This window comes from Triplophysa dalaica, chromosome 12 (assembly GCF_015846415.1).
Source record: "Triplophysa dalaica isolate WHDGS20190420 chromosome 12, ASM1584641v1, whole genome shotgun sequence".
NCBI lineage: Eukaryota > Metazoa > Chordata > Actinopteri > Cypriniformes > Nemacheilidae > Triplophysa > Triplophysa dalaica.
The window spans coordinates 5,880,768-5,900,748 of NC_079553.1; the positions used below are offsets into that span (position 1 = coordinate 5,880,768).

At 38.8% G+C, this 19,981-nt stretch overlaps 1 protein-coding gene across 1 annotated transcript in view; it reads right to left on the minus strand.

Annotated features, from left to right (window-relative positions):
* mindy3 (MINDY lysine 48 deubiquitinase 3) overlaps window positions 1-18,830 on the minus strand; it is a 33,192-nt gene extending 14,362 nt beyond the window's left edge. Inside the window, exons 1-10 of the mRNA XM_056762138.1 lie at window positions 18,129-18,830; window positions 17,795-17,874; window positions 16,923-16,983; window positions 15,514-15,690; window positions 15,153-15,204; window positions 14,760-14,874; window positions 14,450-14,523; window positions 14,205-14,284; window positions 13,832-13,902; window positions 12,067-12,147 (exon numbers count right to left, since the gene is read on the minus strand). Of these exons, the coding sequence (XP_056618116.1) occupies window positions 12,067-12,147; window positions 13,832-13,902; window positions 14,205-14,284; window positions 14,450-14,523; window positions 14,760-14,874; window positions 15,153-15,204; window positions 15,514-15,690; window positions 16,923-16,983; window positions 17,795-17,874; window positions 18,129-18,222 (885 nt within the window). The 5' untranslated portion in view covers window positions 18,223-18,830. The remainder of the gene's footprint in view (window positions 1-12,066; window positions 12,148-13,831; window positions 13,903-14,204; window positions 14,285-14,449; window positions 14,524-14,759; window positions 14,875-15,152; window positions 15,205-15,513; window positions 15,691-16,922; window positions 16,984-17,794; window positions 17,875-18,128) is intronic.
* Between the last annotated feature and the right edge of the window lie 1,151 nt (window positions 18,831-19,981).

Genomic DNA, 19,981 nt, shown 5'->3' on the forward strand with positions numbered 1-19,981 from the left:
ATAAGTTTCATTGCATACAACTTTTGCACAGTTATACATAGACTTTCAACACAAGTTTGAATATTAACATCTGTACATGAGACTTGAGGGCTACCCTCAAGCAGGTATCAATTTCAGCAAATAATAAATGTAAATCTTGGTATTTTGGAGCTTGACTGACCATAGTGACTTTGTGGCTATGTTTTGGTTTTGTGCATTTTGACAAATGTTTCTATGGAATAAAGTTATTTGGGTTTCAAACAACATATGAACGATGACAGAAGTTTCAATTTTGCCTGTTCTAGTTGTTTTTAAAGTGTCTCTCTGTGTAATGAAGATGTATGGGATGATCATTGTGGTTCTCATAGGGAATGCTGATGAAGCAGAACATGTTTTTAGAAACAAGACCAGAATCATGATCCTCTCACATACACTTCACTTAAAAACAAAAGAATGTGGCTTTTGTGTGCGCTGACGTGAAGTATATCCGCTGTGACACGTGTTTGTGCACATAAACCGATCACCTCTCTTGCACATAAACATACAGCAAGGCTCCATGCTAATCGCAAATGACAACATGTCTCATTATGAAGTCTGTCCCCCGGTTACAACAACATCATGCCGTTCAAATGATGTTTACACTGTGGCTTCATAACAACACAACCAGGCCTGTAATCAGCCCTGTTGAGTCAGCGTTTCTTAGTCTCTCTCACACACGTGCTCTAATAGGGAGGAATTACAGAGCGCTGTCTCTGCTAAAGACTTCACCCCTAGGCGGGATGGTTCTTCTTTGCCGAGTGCTCCGACCTAGACGGATCCGCAGAAGCATGGTTCAACAAGGAGGAAGGGCATGACACAGACCTCCAATCCTGGACGGTTTTTTGATTCAGGCACAAAGTAATTTAAGCTTTACTTATTGAACAATAGAACGCAGACCTTTAAATGTGAAATGATAATATGAGGTTAACGTGGTCTTAAATAACATATAATAAATGAGAACATAGTTTAGTCATATAGATGTGTGTGCAAGCCAAGTGCTATAAGCATTTCTGTCCGGGCATTACTAATATTCTCGACTGTTCTTCGTACACAGTGATTTTATATCTGCCTGTTTAAAAAAGAGGCTCAGCAAGCACAATTTGGTATAGGGAGAGTTCACCCAGAAATAAATATTCTGACCCTCGCCTCGAGTTGTTCACGAGAATATCATGTATAATGCCCCCAAAAACTGTAGTTTTATGGAATGTTTTTCACATATTTTAAATTTAGTCATTCATTTACAAAAAATTGCAAATTTACAAGAAAAGGAACCAGTGCCAGGAAATTTCAGTTTTTTTATCATTTATAAATTCAATGGTGCCCAAGAACTGTTTGGTAACAAGCATGCTTCAAACTATCTTTCTCAGTGTTCATAAGAAATCTATACAGGTTTGGAACAACTAGAGGGTGAGGAGTGAATACAGAATTTCCCTTTTTGGGTGATCTATCCCTTTAAAGCCACAAAATTGAATATTCGGATCGCTAGATGCAGCACTTTCGAAACAACAACAAATGGCGAAGCGAAATGATGTTATGTAGGAGAGTGAAATTATGGGACATGTCGTTTTTACCATCCAGAGGCATATGGAGATTACCCATCATGTTCACCCATCCATCCATCCATTTTCTACCGCTTATCCGAACTACCTCGGGTCACGGGGAGCCTGCGCCTATCTCAGGAGTCATCGGGCATCAAGGCAGGATACACCCTGGATGGAGTGCCAACCCATCGCAGGGCACCCATCATGTTCACGGTTGAGGTAATTAAGTAATTTTATTTTACGTCATCCAAATTAATTAGCTTGGAACGTGGAATGTAATGCTATGTTAGCCTGCGACTGATATAGGACTTTGTCAATTGATTTGGTAGCGTTATGCTTCAAAGTTTTACCTGTTTAAAACAGTCATACAGTCGTCGTTTAAAAAGTAAATTGGAACGAACCCACAGCATTTACAAGTAACGTTATTGGCTACATATTTTTGTGCAACATATACTGCATTTCATAGGGTAACTGCATTCATAACTATTCAAATAATCTGAGTATTTCGTGTACAATAAATAAAACATTGTGTGTAAACACATGCGAGAGCGGAGTCTCTGTCGAGTCCAAGTTGGTCGCGAAGCGCTGTCCATTTAGAAAACGCCACGCCGATATTAATCCTTGTTTTATTTCTTCGTTTGTCCATAAGCCTGCTTAACCTCATTTTACAAAGATTTACACTTTTTTGGGTTTCCTTTACTCGCCAAAGAGTAATCAGGATCCATAATAACAGAACAACAGATGCTGCATCCCAGATGCTGTATAACCACTTCCCCATTTGCCTGTTGTTGTAGTTTCTACAACCGGAAACTGAGGGTAGTGCGGAGCACCGGATATTAAGTCACTGATATGCGACAAATACAAGGGAGACAAGGGATGGGCCATTATTTTTTTTATAGGAATTTCTCTGAATTTGCACATTCTTGGAAACATTTGGGATAATGCAAGTACACAACTGCATGAAATATATCAAACTGTGCAAGTGATTTTTGGATATTTCATAACAAAATTCTTCCATATTGTGGATTTAACATTTAACAGTATGCACCCCCGCCTGTGAAAACCAGGCTGAAATACAAATCTAATTATGAGATCACAAGCGTCAAAGTTTGATTTCAACCATAAATTTCGCAATGATTTCAATCTTTGACATATTATTTATATTACGTAGGATGATTTCATGTACAGTAAATCAAAAAAAATTACTTCACATGCAGGGGTCGCATATCTGTAAGGCAAAGTCACATGTTGAGAAGTCTTGATTTCATTTTTTTCTTACCAAACATCCACATACACACAAACAGACCAAAATCTCTCTCTCGCACCCGCACACACACACACACGGCAGAAACCATAGATGGAGATGAAAGGCGCAGCTCTCACACAGGAGCTAACTGAAGACTAAACTTCAGAAATATCCAAGAGCCACATTGAATGAAAGACAATCTTTTCACCTTTTCAAGTCAGTGTTTTCTTTGCAAATGCAAAAAATAAATTACTTTTAGTATTTATACAAGCAGCGGGCAGGGGTGAAAAAGCACGTCAAAAAATTTGAAAAAGAGAAAAAACAAATAAGACATTTAAATCAGTCAATGTAAGCATTAAGTCTGTCATAAGCAGAGTTACAAGCCAATGAAAAAAGTGAGGGCAGATAAATCACGTGTGCCAAGTATGTAATTTTCTAAAAACAGTGTTGGTTTGGATGTTTAACCTTAAAAGGTGAAGTAAGGATGTGTGCGAGATCGTACTTAAACTAAAAATAGTGTGTTCCACACAAACTCCAGATCATATTTAATAGGTTAACTCCAGACCAGATTGAAGCCAAATCCAAACTCGAGCAAGGATTAAATTGTTGAGTTACATTATGAAATAAGCAGAACTACCCCTGTTTTGTTAGGACAAAAACCGACATTGTGTTTTGAACCTTTCAACCTAATCCTACTAGCCTTGAAGGATAGATTGCCATCTCAATGAGTGACTGGTTCAGGTGCAAGGTTCTTGGGTTTTACCCTACAAACCCATTCATGGAGGTCTTCTAACTTCTAACGAACAGTAGTGTTTTATCAACATCACAGCGTTAAAAAACAATTACCCTGTTATATTAGCTACTTTACAAATCAGTGCTATTTAGCTCTGTAACTCTAACAGGTAGATCTGTTCTTATAAGTAACTCCATCACAGACAAATGTCAACGACATCAAGAGCAACGGTTTAGTCATCCGATACGTCAGAGCTGGCCGGGTCACCAACCAGACACATTGCGCATTCGTAACTGTATCATACCCACACATTCCACACTCCATCCCTCCTCTGGCGTCTCTCTTAATGTCACCCCCTGTCCGTTTTCGCATTTAACACTATCTCCCAATCTTCATGTCGTCGTCTTTGTATGCATGTCTTTTGTTGGCCAAGTATTCCCCATTCAGGCGTCAGTGTTATTGAGAGGCCACTGAAGAGGCCATTGTTGTGGGTTAAGAGGAGATGTGAGGCCCTACGTGTATTACGAGCCCCTTGGGTACGAGGTAGTGTGTGCGTATGTGTTTGTATACTAAACTGCCACGTAGAGCCTTGATGATGATGAAATTCAAGGACCTGCAAGATCAATGATGGCACATGTAGGATTGTAAGAGATTCCCATGGAGTATACGTGCGCATACAGTATGTGCGGCACAACAAAGCTATAGTGTGTACCAGATCAGATCTCAGGGAATGAAATGATTAATGATATGTCAAATGGAACAATGCCTGATAGAGACAACCGTCTGATGAGATTGCAAACAAAAGTGTCTGATGAGAGGGAAATCTATTAAGTAATACTATATTCCTTCCTTCCTATTCTTGTTTTTGCGGATGCTAGTGTATATCACACAGTAGCATTCTTCTGAGGAAGACATTCGAGAAAAGTGACGATTGAAGTCTTTTAGCCTGACGGAAATAAGATCCGTTGGTTTCGGTTCACCATTGAATGTAAGAACATGGTACAATACCCGAGCGATCCTTGCAGCACCAGAGCGGGGCTTTAAAGAAGCAAGACCCTCCGCAATGAGGTTAACCCCAGAGGGACTCACTAAAGTAAGGCCAATGTTTGCATTTGCGCACGTCTGTAAATTAGCAAAGGGAAAACAGAACCCCGGGGTGTACCAGACGACAACGATCAATTTGTTCCGTTGCTACTTGTTTTTCTTCACGAGCTCACACAAATAACTACTTACACAAATGAACTCCAGAAAGACTTGCAGCACCATCGTTTCCAAAGTCTTTAACAGTAGGGGGGCAAACTGGAAAGTGGACAAAAACTGTTCGGTCTGGGTGTAGTGGTTTGCAGGTATAAGCAGGGATCAGGCCTCCCGAAGAGCGGACAGGAAGGACAGGAGAACCAAGGGATCAGTAAAAAGATGAGGATGTTAACCTCATCAGAGACGAGACGGGCCGAGGTCTGTGGATGAGCGGAACGAAAATCAAGACGCTGGAGAGCGAGGGAGAAGCTCTGTATCCCATACCTGGACAATGACAGACAGCCTCCAGAGAGAGACAGAGCAGGATGGAAAGGTGGATTGAGGGAAGGAAGAAAGGAGGAAAGGAAGGAAGGAAATAAGGGATGTGAAGCTCATCAAACCGAAGAGACAGACTTTAAGAACAAAAGCATCTGGAGGAAAAAAGATGCAAGCTGAAGAGATATACATTATCAGATTAAAAAAGTGATACCAACACAAGCAAACCTCGTCTATGATAGCAAGTTAAAGAACATGACACATTCTAAACAAAATTATTTTATAAACCACATGAAATCAATGATGTGCATCAGCAAGGCACAAAGCCATTAAAGTAAGATGCTATGACAACAAAACCCGGGCCGGGACCAAGGGGTCATCCTGCCACTCACAGCCCACACCGTCAATGCATCCATTAATCACCTTTGGGATCGTGAGCAAGAGAAGCATCAGATTTGGTATAAACAGGGCGACTCTGGTCCAGTGATCACGGATCACATTTCACTGCATTACCCCCGGTTATGGTTACCCCCGCGCTGCGTTAAAAGCTGCTATTCCATTACTCACTATCCTCAGGGTGTGTGTGGCTCTCCATCCACTGGGACCTGAGATCATTCCTTTAGTGTCCGCCGTTCTGTGCCTGTGTGTGTCCGGGGCCCTCTCAGGACCTCTGTGAAAGGTCATTTGTGTAGTGTCTGTTGCTTTGTGTGCTTGTAAATCAGATAAGAATGGAACGCAAACCTTATTAGAAGCTGAAAGCAAAGACATGGAGACAAACAAAAACGGCAACATGAGCATGTCTCCACTGGGAGATGGGCCATTAGAGACACCTAACTTGTACTTTTAACGTCTAGGAAAAGAAATATTTTGGAAATGATTGAAACTCCAAATATGGTCTCCAAAAAACAGCCCAATCAGTAAAACCATATCATACTCTATAAGCCTCTCCACCAATGAGTATTTACAACTACTATAGCAATGAGGATTTGTTAAAAAGGATTGTAAATCCTCTGAAAAAACAATAATAAGTATGCAATGATTTTTATTAAATCAACAGATCATGCATTTCTCAAAAACAGGACAAAAAAAAAACTGAATGATGCAAGGAAATATTCTGCATGGTCAGCGTCACGCTCAGCTATGACCGAGCACCGTCAGCTAAACGTAATTAACACACGCTTTAGTGTGCATCCCATTAACAGGCGCTCTTTGAGGTGTCGTCTGAGAGCTTTTCTCTTCTCTCAAAGGGCCTGGCAGAGTGGCTGACCCTACCGGTGACTCCAGCGGGAAAACTAAACCAGATGGATGCAAAGAGAGCCAGAGCTCCAGGGGGAATGAGATCGCCTTTCCTAGCGGAAATCGTGGCATTACTCACCTGAGGCTATGCTCCCGCTAACCAGCCCCAGAGAGTAGGTGGAGAAGCGAGAGTATAAGGGTTAAATTTATTTTGTACATGTGTGCAACCAACATGCCTGATGTTTGCTTAAGAGAAGAGAGACAAACATGCCCTTAAATCAGAAAGCTTATGGGACTGGAGCAGTGCCCTGACGAAGCAGTGAGATTGTGTAAAATTGGTGGTAGTCTGAATAAAGAGAAGACTGGGAAAGGCCTCACTGATGTTATTCTCTTTCCTGAGCTTTATATATGAAGAGTTCGGTTCCAAAACGCTTGAAATCCATTTTAATTAATTTGGGAAAAAATTTGTTTTCTTTACAAAGTGGCAAGATGAAAACCACTATTTTCTGTTTCAAAGTTTCAGATAGAATCTTTAGGTTCTAGTAATATAAAAAAAATCCAGATTTTGATTTTAAAATGTATAATATAAAAACGGCATTTTTTTCCCCAAAATGCAATTGAATCAATATAAAAGTAAATTTTCATTTTGAAACTGTTGAAAATGCATAACAAAGTGAGTTGATCCACATATGACAGCCTCTGAACTCAATAAAATACTAATCTTACATACAGGCACTGGACTAACAATACATTAAATCAGTCAACGCTCCTAAAATGAATTCAACGGGTCATCTTTTTAATGCTATAAATGAGTGCTTCATCTTCTTAATCTCCTCACCTTAATAATTCGATTTCTATGGCTTACGTTTTTCCCCCAAAAATAAACCAGAACGGGTTCATCAATGCGGTCAAAATTATTCATTTTTTTTAATTGTTTGTTGAACACAAAGTACAAAGTATATCAGGGAAACTAGGAGTCGACCGTATTCCGAGCGCCGCCATTACGGTTTACAATGCGTGGAATGGAGGGCTGTGATTGGTTGAGAGGATATATTGCATTATGCATAGCAGTGAGACTGGCTTATATTGCGGTTTGCAATGAAATGGAGAAAACATGACAGAATTACACTGCAGATACCGCATTTTTTGTCAAATTACAAAGTGATTTTTCAATACTGACCTGATACAATACTGATTTTTTTTAAGGGCGTTTATCACTATTTGGAACCAAACTCTTCATATGCAATATTACCACGTAGGCCTGAAGAACCAGCAACAAATGAAAAAGCCAGTGTAGGGGAAGCTAGCGGTGAAGAACAGAAGCTAACGAAAACCATTGAAATAATGATTACCTGGCAGAAAAAAACAAAACATGCAACAAAGAGAATTCTGGAAAAATTGGCGTAAGGTTTAAGTCAAGAACTCATGATTAGGTCAATCCTTTTAACAAACCAATTTACTAAAATAAGAGAGAGCATGTTATATAGACAGACGGAATCCTAAGTGAAAGTGTTTGGGTACGATCCTAAACAAACCAAAAAAAAGGATGATGCCAACAACAAGATGTACATAAACGCCAAATACAACTACCCTATTTTAATTACAACTGAACTAATGTCATATATCCCATTAAGAGACATATAACAGTCAGATTTGTTCACTTAAGCCGTGACTGAGAAGTCTGGAGGAGCAGAAGCAAAGAATGAGGAAACTTAAGGTGGAATGACTCAGGAGGATGACCATATCATTTTACATTTTCAGTTTGTGTTTAGAAAAATTTTGACTATAGCACACAGCACTACCGGCCTACACACAGGAAAGTTTTAGGGTTATTCACAGGTGGAGGACTGAGATAAGGCTTTGAGATTCAGGAGAAGAATCAGAAAATTCAGCAGCAGAAATCAATATTACAATACCTATGACCCAAGTCAAATACACTGAGGCTGTAAGTGCAGGTCCATTATACCTCAGCAGTAAATCTACTGTAACATCTATATTACACTGGCAAGCAGGAAATATTTTATGAGATTATTTATATTTTTAAGAAATAAAAAGATAAATAATATAAACATGCATAGCATTCTAAATTATAAAAATACACTGTTCCACAATTTAGATTGTTTCTATCCCACATATTACTGATCCTTAAAAATGTAAACAAACGTAATAATAGTTATTTGAATAGTAGTTAGTTACTTTCACAGTTTGATTATACACAATGAAAACTATGATAAGGAGTACTCCCTCAATGTCAAAGCATTTCCTGACCATGAAGAATACAAATCAAAAGGAGCCTAGAGTGCAGCACAGGCACATACACCGGATGAGGATAATGTACTGACAGTAAAAGGCCTTAAGTGTAAGAGCATGATTAATGCTCGCTGTCAATCTCATTTTCATCCAGGTGGAAACCTTTATGAGAAACAAGCATTTCCTCTTTTGAGTAAAGGGCTAAAACACATGGGGACTCACATACACACTTAGTAAGCAGTGTGCTCTGAAGGTCTTTACTGTAACAGAATGAAGTAATAAGGCCATGGAAGGTCAAGCATTATGATCTGAAGGCAAAGCTTTCACTAGAGGGATTGCAACCAAATACACCCATTTTTCACTAATTATTGGATTTAAGAAAAGCAATGAAATGCACATACTTAGAGGTTTGTCAAACAAATTTGCTTTTGAACATCCTCTATGTCAGCAACCATCTAGCAACCTCACAGAAACACAGCAGCATCATGCATGGAGAAGGACCGATCTATGGTTTCTGCAGGTTTGACGAAGACAAATGTAAGACCTTTTTGTAGACTATTATGAATTAAATTTAAGACCTGTATCACAAGATAAAAAAAGGCATGCACCGAAATGAAAATTCTTGGTTGAAGCCGAATAAAAATGAAACAATTGGCCGAAGTTCGGAACATGGCTTTTCGTATTCTATTTATTTAGACAATTTTTACACTATTGCATAAACTGAATGGTCAAATAGTGCATTTTATATTTTGTCTTGCTTTTCAATATAATACAACAAACAAATTAAGGCCTCACCCTTCTTGAATAGCCTACTTAAGGCCTTTAACTGACTGCTGAAAGAATGTTCTGTACTACAACAAAACTCTTGAAAAGTGTCAACATAATAAACAAAAAATATGAATAAACAAAAACTGTTGGAATATTATAGGTAACACTGCAAAATGATTTAAAAGAAAGAAAACATTCATAGAAGCAATTCTAACTGACAATCATACCAGTTCTCGTCTCTCCTCCAAACTCCGCCCACACAAGCTGACTGTCACTGTCAGAGTGGGCCCTCCTTAGGCTGCTTAGGGCCTCACCGCCCCTGGGGGGGCCCCATACAGCTTTCTTGTGATTAATTCACAACACCCATCCAATTTCTCACGTAGAACCTTACCCAGTATTTTTTTCTGTGGTGTGTGTCAAAATTTGTGAAATTACAGACTAAATGCAAAACTGCATTATCAAAATAAGTGAGGTGGCCAATCAAATGAAAGGAGGCGGAGTTACTGGTTACAAAACAGAGCAGTGACCAATCGAATCAAAGTCACTGTCACATCTTTAGCTGTTCAGCAATACGCTTTAGTTGAAAATTTGAAAGAGGGCTGTGCAACGCACAACAACACTGTAAGTGAATAAAAACATTCAATAATTGACAACGTTCAACATTTCTATCGTTAAACAATGAACCATTACATTTAAATTTATTCATTTGGCGGACGCTTAGGAGTAGGAGAGCATATTTACATTGCAATATCCCACAGTACTCACGGATACAAAATGCTGATTTAGATTAAAAATATGTTATTTACGGGATTCAGGTAATTTATAAGTATCTGTCAATTCAGCATTTTATTTGGGATAAGGTTAAGAATAATTGTGTGCATTCTGTAAATTCATTGAATTGTTATCAAGTAAATACACATAATAAAAAATGGGGTTAAAATAAAATAAAAAAAGATATTTAAAATATTATCTTCGCAAATAGTTAAATGCATTGAACAAAAAATCCACACCCTTTGTATGGTCTGTGCTCATAATTTAAGGGACAGTTCACCTAAAATTCGACTGTTCTCTCAGAAGGTCCACTCGTGGCCGGGATGCACAGAACAGGAAACTGCGCATGTGAACACTGGATTATGTCAAAGGATGTTGTGAGAGGCGGGTCTACTGTAAGACCACCCGCTCCAGTTTTAAGTAGGCTACACAAGTTACCAACCGGTCAAGACGCTTTCATTCAGAAATTTACTCCGGCTCGGCAAGTTCCGTGCTGCGTCTTTCTCTGACACTTAAAATTTCTCCAAACACTGCTGATATGTTTGCTCGATTAAAAAAAAATCGCGCTCTCTCTGTCTCTCTCTCTGCGCTGGTTGCTGCTTGATCATATCACAACGTCCTTTTGCTATTTTTTGCATTTTGCATTTTGCACGTTTTGCTATTTTTGGCCGAATATTTTCGGTTGCTGAACTTTGGTGCATACCTAATAAAAAAAAAAAACAGACACCCAACAATCCGCAATCAATTTCTTTCTTGCATACGCTGCAGTAGGCTTCAAAATTGTTGTCAGCAACTGGCTTTAGCCAAGCCTTAAACTCAGTTCTCATAACTCACAAAACTTACAGTCCAGATCATATCACAGACTTTGTGTCACGAATCGGATCAGCAAAAAATGTAGGAAAAAAATAACTTTGCCCTTTCTTTTTAATAGTGTCTCATTTGTAGTCGTAATGCAGCTAATGCTTATTGAAATGCACCTGTTTGTAAAAAAAAGAAAAAAAAAAGAACTACAACACCACAGAATCAAATGAAAGCATTTTACATTTACGCATTTGGCAGACGCTTTTATCCAAAGCGACTTACATTGGATTGTATTATTAATTTGTTTCTGACTTTGGCAATCCCCTGGGATCGAACCCATGACCTTGCCACTTTTAGCGCCATGCTCTAACAACTAAGCCACAGGAAAGCTCAGTGGTTAATAAGCATCAATGAGCATTAGATGTAGTGTTAAATGGCCTTAGAAAAATTAAGACCCGTTTAAAATGATTCAAGACCTAGAACATAATACTTCAGTGAATTTAAGACTTTTTAAGGCCTAATATTTTTATTTTGTAATTTAAGACCCCATGGAAACCCTGCCAATCACGATTTCTACACAAAATGTAAAAACAAGCAATAATACTAAATCAAGACATTCAGTTATTTTGTCAAGTAAAATAGGATGTATTCAGTTTATGGTTAGCAAGCAATGTACCATTATGGCACACTAATAGAACTCGACTGATCACAGTTGTGCAGATATTAAAAAGCCAAAACTAATTTATTTACAATGTGAAACATAGGATTAAACTTCTCACATGACTCATAAGCAGAAGCTTTAACACAGCGTAGTGGTTCCATGAACTGACATTCCCACTCAATACTTACTGGAGATACACCTCACATCAGCAGCTCCCTCTCTCTGTGCATGTCTGACTGCCAAAGCTGACCACATGCCGCTTGGGCCGAGGCCAGGACACACCACACTAGATGCCTTATAAGTCTAAGAACGTCTTTCTGCATCTCATCACCCATCCCGTACTCCCCCTTTCTTCTTTTCTCCTTCATTCTCCTCCAGAAGACGTCTAAAGCACTAAATCCATTACCAAGCACATTCTTGCATTTTTTTAACCTTCACTTAATAACAATGCAAACTGCCAGACCGTTTCGAATAAGAACGAGCAGAAGAGCAGCAAAAAGAAAGAAAACTGATTATTGTCTTAACTCACCTTAGTGAAGAATACTGAGAGATGAGTCTCGCTGCCAAGGATCCAAATAGGGAACTTTGAAGACTTAAGAAACGCGCCAACCTTTAGAAGCAAAAAGAAAACAGGGTTTGAGGCCCAATCTCCATACCGATACCATGACGGCTTGGCAAGACACATTTTTCAACCATAAAAAGCAGGTTTATTTCATTGCGATAAGAAAACGTAAAAATGTTCAACGATTCAAACACTCTGTATATATTTGATTATCGTTACGGAATGTACAAAAAAATAATTTTAAACTGAGTGAGAGCAAAACGCTGATAAATTTGAAAATCAGTGTGTAATGTGTAATGAGACTTTAGATTATATTTTTCCTAGTTCCTGACATCTAAATGTAAATAGATGTGCACACTAAATCAGTTATCAGAAGGGCATCGTAGTTTACTTCTGGCCTGGGTATAATAGAAAAAAGGTAATTTTAGGTGTAAGTGACATAACACACTGTCCATCAAGCCTAATCAGTTTGACAGACACAGTGTTTCCCAGGATGCTTGTAACCTATGAACACATAAACCTGAAGCTGAAGTATACATAAAACACACCGCATAATGCCTCAAAACCGAATAAAAAAATGAGTGACATGATGATAATTCAGTGATTTAACTAAAGACTGGGTATTATTGCAGCGTAATCAACAATGAAGAGTTCAAAGAGCACACACTTCAGCTCTGATCTCCAGCGGAGCTTCCAAATACCCAAACTCCTCGCATCACTCAACAGGTGAGTATCAGCAGCAGAACTGCAGGGGAAGGCATTCCAAGTACGGATTAAAAAGATCAGAAATACTGTGATGGGGCTCAAATGGTCCTAAATATGAGGTGAGAAATTCCATCTCACTTCTACTCTAAACACAACTCGCTGCACACATCCTGAACCTATGCCATTCAAAATAAAGCTGTTTCTTAATTACTCACCCAACAGCTTAAAACAATACAGCAATTCCTGCCCACGACCATAAAATATACAGTATGCGTGTGTGTGCCCCGTGTTGCTGGTTGTTCTTTCTTTGGAGAGCTCATCACGAGTGTGGAGAGATGCGAGAGAGCATGGAACCATAATGCTTCTGGATTACCAGCAATTACTGTTATATAACTAAAGGGCAGAAGGAAATAAGAACTATGCAGTGGTCTTCCCACTTAACTGTACCTATGCCAACTAAGACTAAACTTTAGTAAACAGACTGTTGACTTTGTCACACACACCTGAAAAATGCTGGCAGTCCATTATTAAGTATTTACAGAATGTACTTGTGCTACAAAAATCTTGCAGACTTTCATTATATCATGTAAAACATGAGCATAATACTGCATCTAAGATTTCCCTAAGAAAGAGCAAAAAAGGCTTGCGGCTTGATAGCGACAATCTGGAATAGTCATCATGTTAAAGCCTAAACCCACAGAACATCCATTCTTTTGCAAGAAACCTGCATAAAATGTGTGTGTTGGAACAGCAATACTTTCTGGTCTTCATCAGAATATTTCTCAAGAACCAAAATTGTGCAGTAATTTGACAGTGTGATGATTGCGATGCCAGTCCGCACAATCCAGTCAGTGTAGTTTTATAGGTAGGTTATAATGTTGCATCTACGCATAAACCTTGTGGTGTAAAACAGCAAAACCACAACATGTGAGTCCTGGCATCTGTACACACTAATGCTAGTCTCCTGATTTATCAACATTTCAGATAGTGTGAACACCATTTCTATAAACACATAACTGACATGTACCTTGCAATAGCGCATTGACTCCATTAGTGTGAGAAAGCCAACAGAGGCCTGCTGAAGGATGCCACGAAGCTCTAGGGGAGAAAGAATAAGACAGAAAAATTAAATTAACCTGTCAACAGTTTAAAATAAACCACCAAACATATTCATGCCAAACACTCCTTGAAACCTAATAAGCTTATAAACTCTGTAAATCTCATTCTTTTACTATAATTTTTTTCAAGCACCTCAAGGACTGACAAAAACATAGAGAATGCTGCCACCACGTGGTGATCTAAGGGCAACTAATGACCTGACTAAAAAAAGTGGGATAAAACGTATACAGAACCTGGACAGAGCCCTGAAACTTAACATTCTGTGAAAATGTGAATCTTACTCATTCCAGAACATTCTCTATCACCATCCCACACATTGGACACAGCATGACCGGTCACCAGTAGATTGATGAGACTTTGACTGTATGGAAAAGAAACAGAAAATAGTTTGTCCAACAAAAAACAGCTAACATCTTTTCACTGTCAATGTATATATTTACGTGCGTCACATACAATGCTATAAACATGAATGGCCTCCCCAGTGCAATGACTATATATAAAAATAAACTCTGTTCAAGCTTTTTACCTGCCATGGCCAAACACAGGGTCAATAAGAGATTCAGAGGCGTCTTCGATCTCATTCTTTATGTTCTCAATCCCCTGTAAAGAGTTGAAGTTACAAAAAGTGTAAACAAGCAGATGTGCATGGCTAGATAAAATTTCTGTTGTTCATCTGACTTTATTTTCTATTTCCATTTCTATAATGAGGAAATCATTATAAAGGAGGTATCTACATTGTTCAACATGCACCTCAAACATTTAATTATCTTCCAGTTGAAGATTTTAATGTGTTTTTAGAAATAAAAGTAAATTTAAGGAGAAAAGTTTAATTTTACCTTTGTAAGTATGACCGAGTACAGAAAGAGCAGAACCCCGAATTTGTTCCTCCATGTGTCATATAAAGACAACACGGCCTCTCTAAGTTCAGCAACAGTTCTGAGAGTTCTTTTCCTGGAAAATAAATAACCCCAATGTGATTGTACCCAGAGTAAGAATCATTTGACAAAGTTATAGTTTAAGAATAACTGGCAATTTTCCCCTAATTTAAAAAAACACACATAACTTCACTGAGGAATTCATTAATTCATCATAATGCACCACTGCAGATTTGTGATTTTTAACAGCATTTTGTGCATGAACTGTAGAACAAGATGAAAATGTAAGCCAATAAAGGCACCAGAAAAGAAAAAACAATGTGACGCTGTCAGTAAATAAGTTAGTGCACTTACTGTATGACACTGTGAAATCTCTCAAAGCCAAGCTCTTCAGCAGCCAAAGCAGCTATACACACATCATGCAAAAACACAAACCCATTAAGCAAGACACTTGCAAAATTTCAAAAGTATTTGTGCAAGATCATACACTGTTAATGAAAAACAGGTTGACAGTACTCTCAAATAGCATGCAGAGTCAAAATATAGAGTATACATTCATTAATACACCATAAGTGCATCCTTTGATAGTTCACATAAATCACATACATTTTTTTACAAATTTTAAAGATTAGTGATATGAATTATTAAAAGAATGCCATTTGGCATTATTCGGTACATGTACAATGTTCAAAATGCATGTCTAGAATTTGCTCACATTGTTGGTCGGTCGGTTGGCTAGACTCTGGCTCTGAATGACTGTCTGTGATGTCAGTGCTGTCGGTTGTCTTGGCACGAGGCCAGGTAGACAGGTGAAAAGCCAGTGTCTTATTGAGGCAGGCTGACTCCAAGATCTCACTGAGTGTGGAGCACAGGACCGTCCTCTGCTCTTCCTCTGTGAGAATACAAACACAGCATAAACATCCAGTCAAGCATAAGGGTGAAGGCCCGTTCAGATTGAGGGAGATGCAAAAAAGCAAACGAATACCCGACTTACCAAGTTTTCAAATCGACAACGAAACTAATTTTTGCGTTCTTCTATTTGATGCCCGCACGGTAGATGGCGCTGATGGATATTGGCGAATATATTTCACGTCTAAACATTAGGTCAACAAACAGGCTACTAGTGCGTATTTACAATTGCAGAACAAGAAATGGATTTCTCCGGCAGCAGCAGGGAAGCAAAGTTTATTGTTTTTTGCCTGAATGAGTAAAGGAAGAGAAAAAGACGATATTGGGTTCACCCTATTGTTGAGAAGAGAACAGGGAGTTTAATAGATTGATCAAGGAGTTAAAGAAGTACCACGATCGTTTTCATCGTTACTTTAGGACAACAGTCTGGGGGTTAAATAGTTACCAAATGGCATTTGCATTGCAGCTGTACTATTTAAACAGTTGTAAAATATATGTACGCTTGACTTGATGTTTGTTTACACGTGCTTGTGCCTTCTACCTACAAGCAAAACTGCATAGTTACTGTATATAAAGAGAAATCAAAATTAAGAAATTTGAAGAAACTGATTGTATTTGATGACTTTTACTGGTACCGCCAATATATTTGTCATATCCCATACTACAACATAACATGTGAATTGTATTCATATGGAAGATTATATATCTCGAAGTTTATTTACACTGTTTATACTTTTATATTTGAATGCAACCTCAAATTATGATCTGAATGCATTCTCTCACAACAGCTTTCTGAGCCTTTAGCGCCCCCTGCTTGAATCTTATTGGAGGGTCGGTTTCTTCATTGGGGAAAGATTCGTTGCACTAGCTTGGCATTTTCGCTGCTTAATAAGAATATATAGTTTTTGTTCTAGAACGTTATCGCGACGAACATTCGCACCGAATATTCTCGGGCAATCTGAATGTGCCTTAACTTCTGACACTCAATCCACTTCAGCTATAAAACGACAGACCTGCCACTGTGCTTCCTCGTTTAATATTAAATGTAATTTTTACAATCTAATGAAAGTAATAACAGTATGTAATAAGGGTTAAATGAAAGACACAAAGCTGATTGAAAACATCTTACGAAAAACTAGTTTTAGAATGCCTTAGGGCATGACACATAACTAAAGTTCAGATGTAATATGTTTCTGATGCAATTAGTTCTCAAACCTGAGATATCCCTCCAGCTTGAGCCTTCGTTGTTAAACAGAATGTTCTTCAACAGGAAAGCCTGGGGAATATGACAAACAAAATCCACTTTGCATTATAAATCAGTTAAACTAGCCAAGCCACTATCTGACAGCACTACCATTACACTCTAGAAAACATTTACATTTCAAGGATCCTAGGTACGTCATCTTCCCACAAAAATATAACTATCTTTGATAAAATGTGAGATTGAGAATGGGCCAGAATATCCTGTGAAAACACAAGCAACACAATGACGTGGACTGCTGGTGCAAGATCATGGCATGACATCACACAACAATGCAGTTGTTTTGTTAAGCCGTATCAGATTCAAGTCACTAATGCTTGCGTACAGGACTATCTGGATCTGCACCGGCTTACTTTTAGACCCTCCTGCACTCCTACACCCCATCAAGATCCCTGTGTTCAGCAAACCAGCGGCGTCTTGTATTGCCTTCCCATAAGGCCAGAAAATCGCTTTCCTGCGCATTCTCATTCAAAACTCCTTCCTGGTGGAACATTCTTCCTAACTCGGTCTGGTCAACCACATCTCTCACAGCATTCAAAAAACTACTTAAAACCCATCTCTTCTGTGCATGCTTGACCAAAAAAAAGTAGTGGTCTAGCTCTTGTTGAAACCAGTAACTTTTTATTGGCACCTACTGTACTACTGCTCCTGTATGACATATCGCTTATTGCTCCCTAAACTCTTTGGATAAAAGCGTCTACTAAATGACTAAAATGTGAATGTAATTTAAATGACTATAGAGAGGTCTAAACTATCATTCAATATTATAAACATCGCCTTAAAATAGAAACTGAATTAAAAGACTGGAGAGATGACATGTGAATACCTGCACGGGTGCGATGACTGCGCACGGCCCACCTTCAAACTGCTCCAGTGCAGTGCACTCTGATTCGCTGAAGACAAAGCCTGCAACAATAAATGCAATGAACATATCACCTTCACAGAAGCATGTCACAACACAAGTCATTATTTTAGCAATTGATCACATGACTGGGCAACCAGTCAGGGTGTGGTAATATGGCCTTTGGGCTGCTCTTTACTGACTTATGTGACTAAATTATTACAACACGAACGAGAATTGCTCAGCTATCAAGCTTCAAAACTAGATAGAATGACATGGTTTAACAGAGGTTCATTTTGTATGACACTATAACGTTTACCTTGAGACCACCTGCGGAAGAGAGAGGCAGGCACAGCCCCGCAGCTGGGTCTGCCCCACACCAGATCCACCACTTCTTTACTAGTGTCCGACATCTCTAGTGTTCTTGATCTTTACTATTAACGTAATTCAAACCATGCATCAATGTTCCCTGTTAAAGCTAACTGCTGTAGGTCTTGGCTAGCTGGTGACTAGCCCTGGTCTGGTTTTGAACTTTTGGCTAAATCTTACGAGATCTGGGTTAGACGAGCCGGTGGCATCGGTCACTGATGCTCTAAGGGTGCGCGAAGTGTCCCGCGAGCGACGAAAAATCGAACGCTCGCGCCAAAAGACGTGACAGAAAAACGATAGCTCGCGAGCAGACCGTAGCGACAGCGCAACACTACAGATACTGAGTAGATATGTGCTTGAAATAAACAGGTTTTCTCGCTTGTCTGGTATTGAATTTTTCAGCAGACAAGTCTGTCTAACAGGAGAGGCCTGGAATGACTTCACTGAAGCTTGCTACGTTACCCAACGTCCACAGATGTATATTAAACATTAAGATCATTCCTTCCTCTGCTGTGTAGATAACGCCGGACAGCTCCACTCGACACCACCCGGAGAAAATAATTATAGGGATTTAGGTAATAATCGTCGCCAGACTCGCTTAGATAACTGCTGAGTGGTACATCCATTCAGTTTATTTACAATCTGCCTCCACCTCAACTTCGAGTTTGTGTGTGAGTGATTGGTTCAAATCGAGAATATTCCAGTGACGTTGACTGAGGGAGAGGTTCGATTGGTCGACCCAAGCGTCAATCACGCGCCGACCGCACAGAGGTTTGATATGTGGTTTCCGCCCATTGCACGCACACTGAGTGTACAGTAAGCAGAGCTAAGCAATGTTATATAATGAGATCAGGCGGCCATACATTTTTTAAAATCAGCTGTGAAGTAGGTGCGGCCATGGAAGCAATCGTATTTTTTGAACTTCGGTGTAAACTATTAACTATGATAAAGGTGAAAATGTTTAGACAATTATTACTTTGTAGGAAATTCTAATAATTTGTAAAAAAGAGGCACTATATATTTACATAAATCATAAAAGTATCATACAATTAATTGGATTAATTAATTGGAATGGAAGTGAATTCCTCTATACTGAGGATGTGTATGACTAATCTTTTAAAAATACGATATCAAAATGCAAATTAATACAATCATATTAGTATCACGACTGCAATTCTATCTAGCTTTATATCTGTTCACTGAAAAGAGGGGTAAAAGAAAGTTAAACTTGACAAAATAATATTTTTACTGTTGTATTTAGAATTCTTAATTAAAGTTCCTTTACGTTATTAAGTGCAATCAATTTTAAACACTTTAAACGTGCCCGTCGAGACTTTTATTTTGTAAGGACACGGTGGCTGTAACAGGATGTCAACCATTCCTATATGGAACTGAGTGGGGAGCTTGTAGAAATGGATTAAGAAACATTTCTATAGCAATAATTCGGTCAGTCTTAGACTATGGGTGTTTCATATATGGGACGGCCTCTAAATCCTTACCCCAAAAATAGAAATAATACAAGTGAAAGAATTAAGAGTATGCAGTAGAGCTACTCTCAAAAACTAGTCCAATTGCAGCACTTCATGTGGAAATGGGGGAAATAGCTCTACAGCTGAGAAGGAAGCAACTCATGATGACTGTACTGGGCTGATCTTCAAGCTCATTCAGTAAATAGAAATCCAACAAAAACGTTCTTATTCCAAGTTGGGGATATGAAAAAGGTGAAATGATAAGTATGAGATAGTGTGAGTTGCCAAAGAAATAGTACTGAATAAGAAAGGATTTAGCGGAGCAGTGCCATTA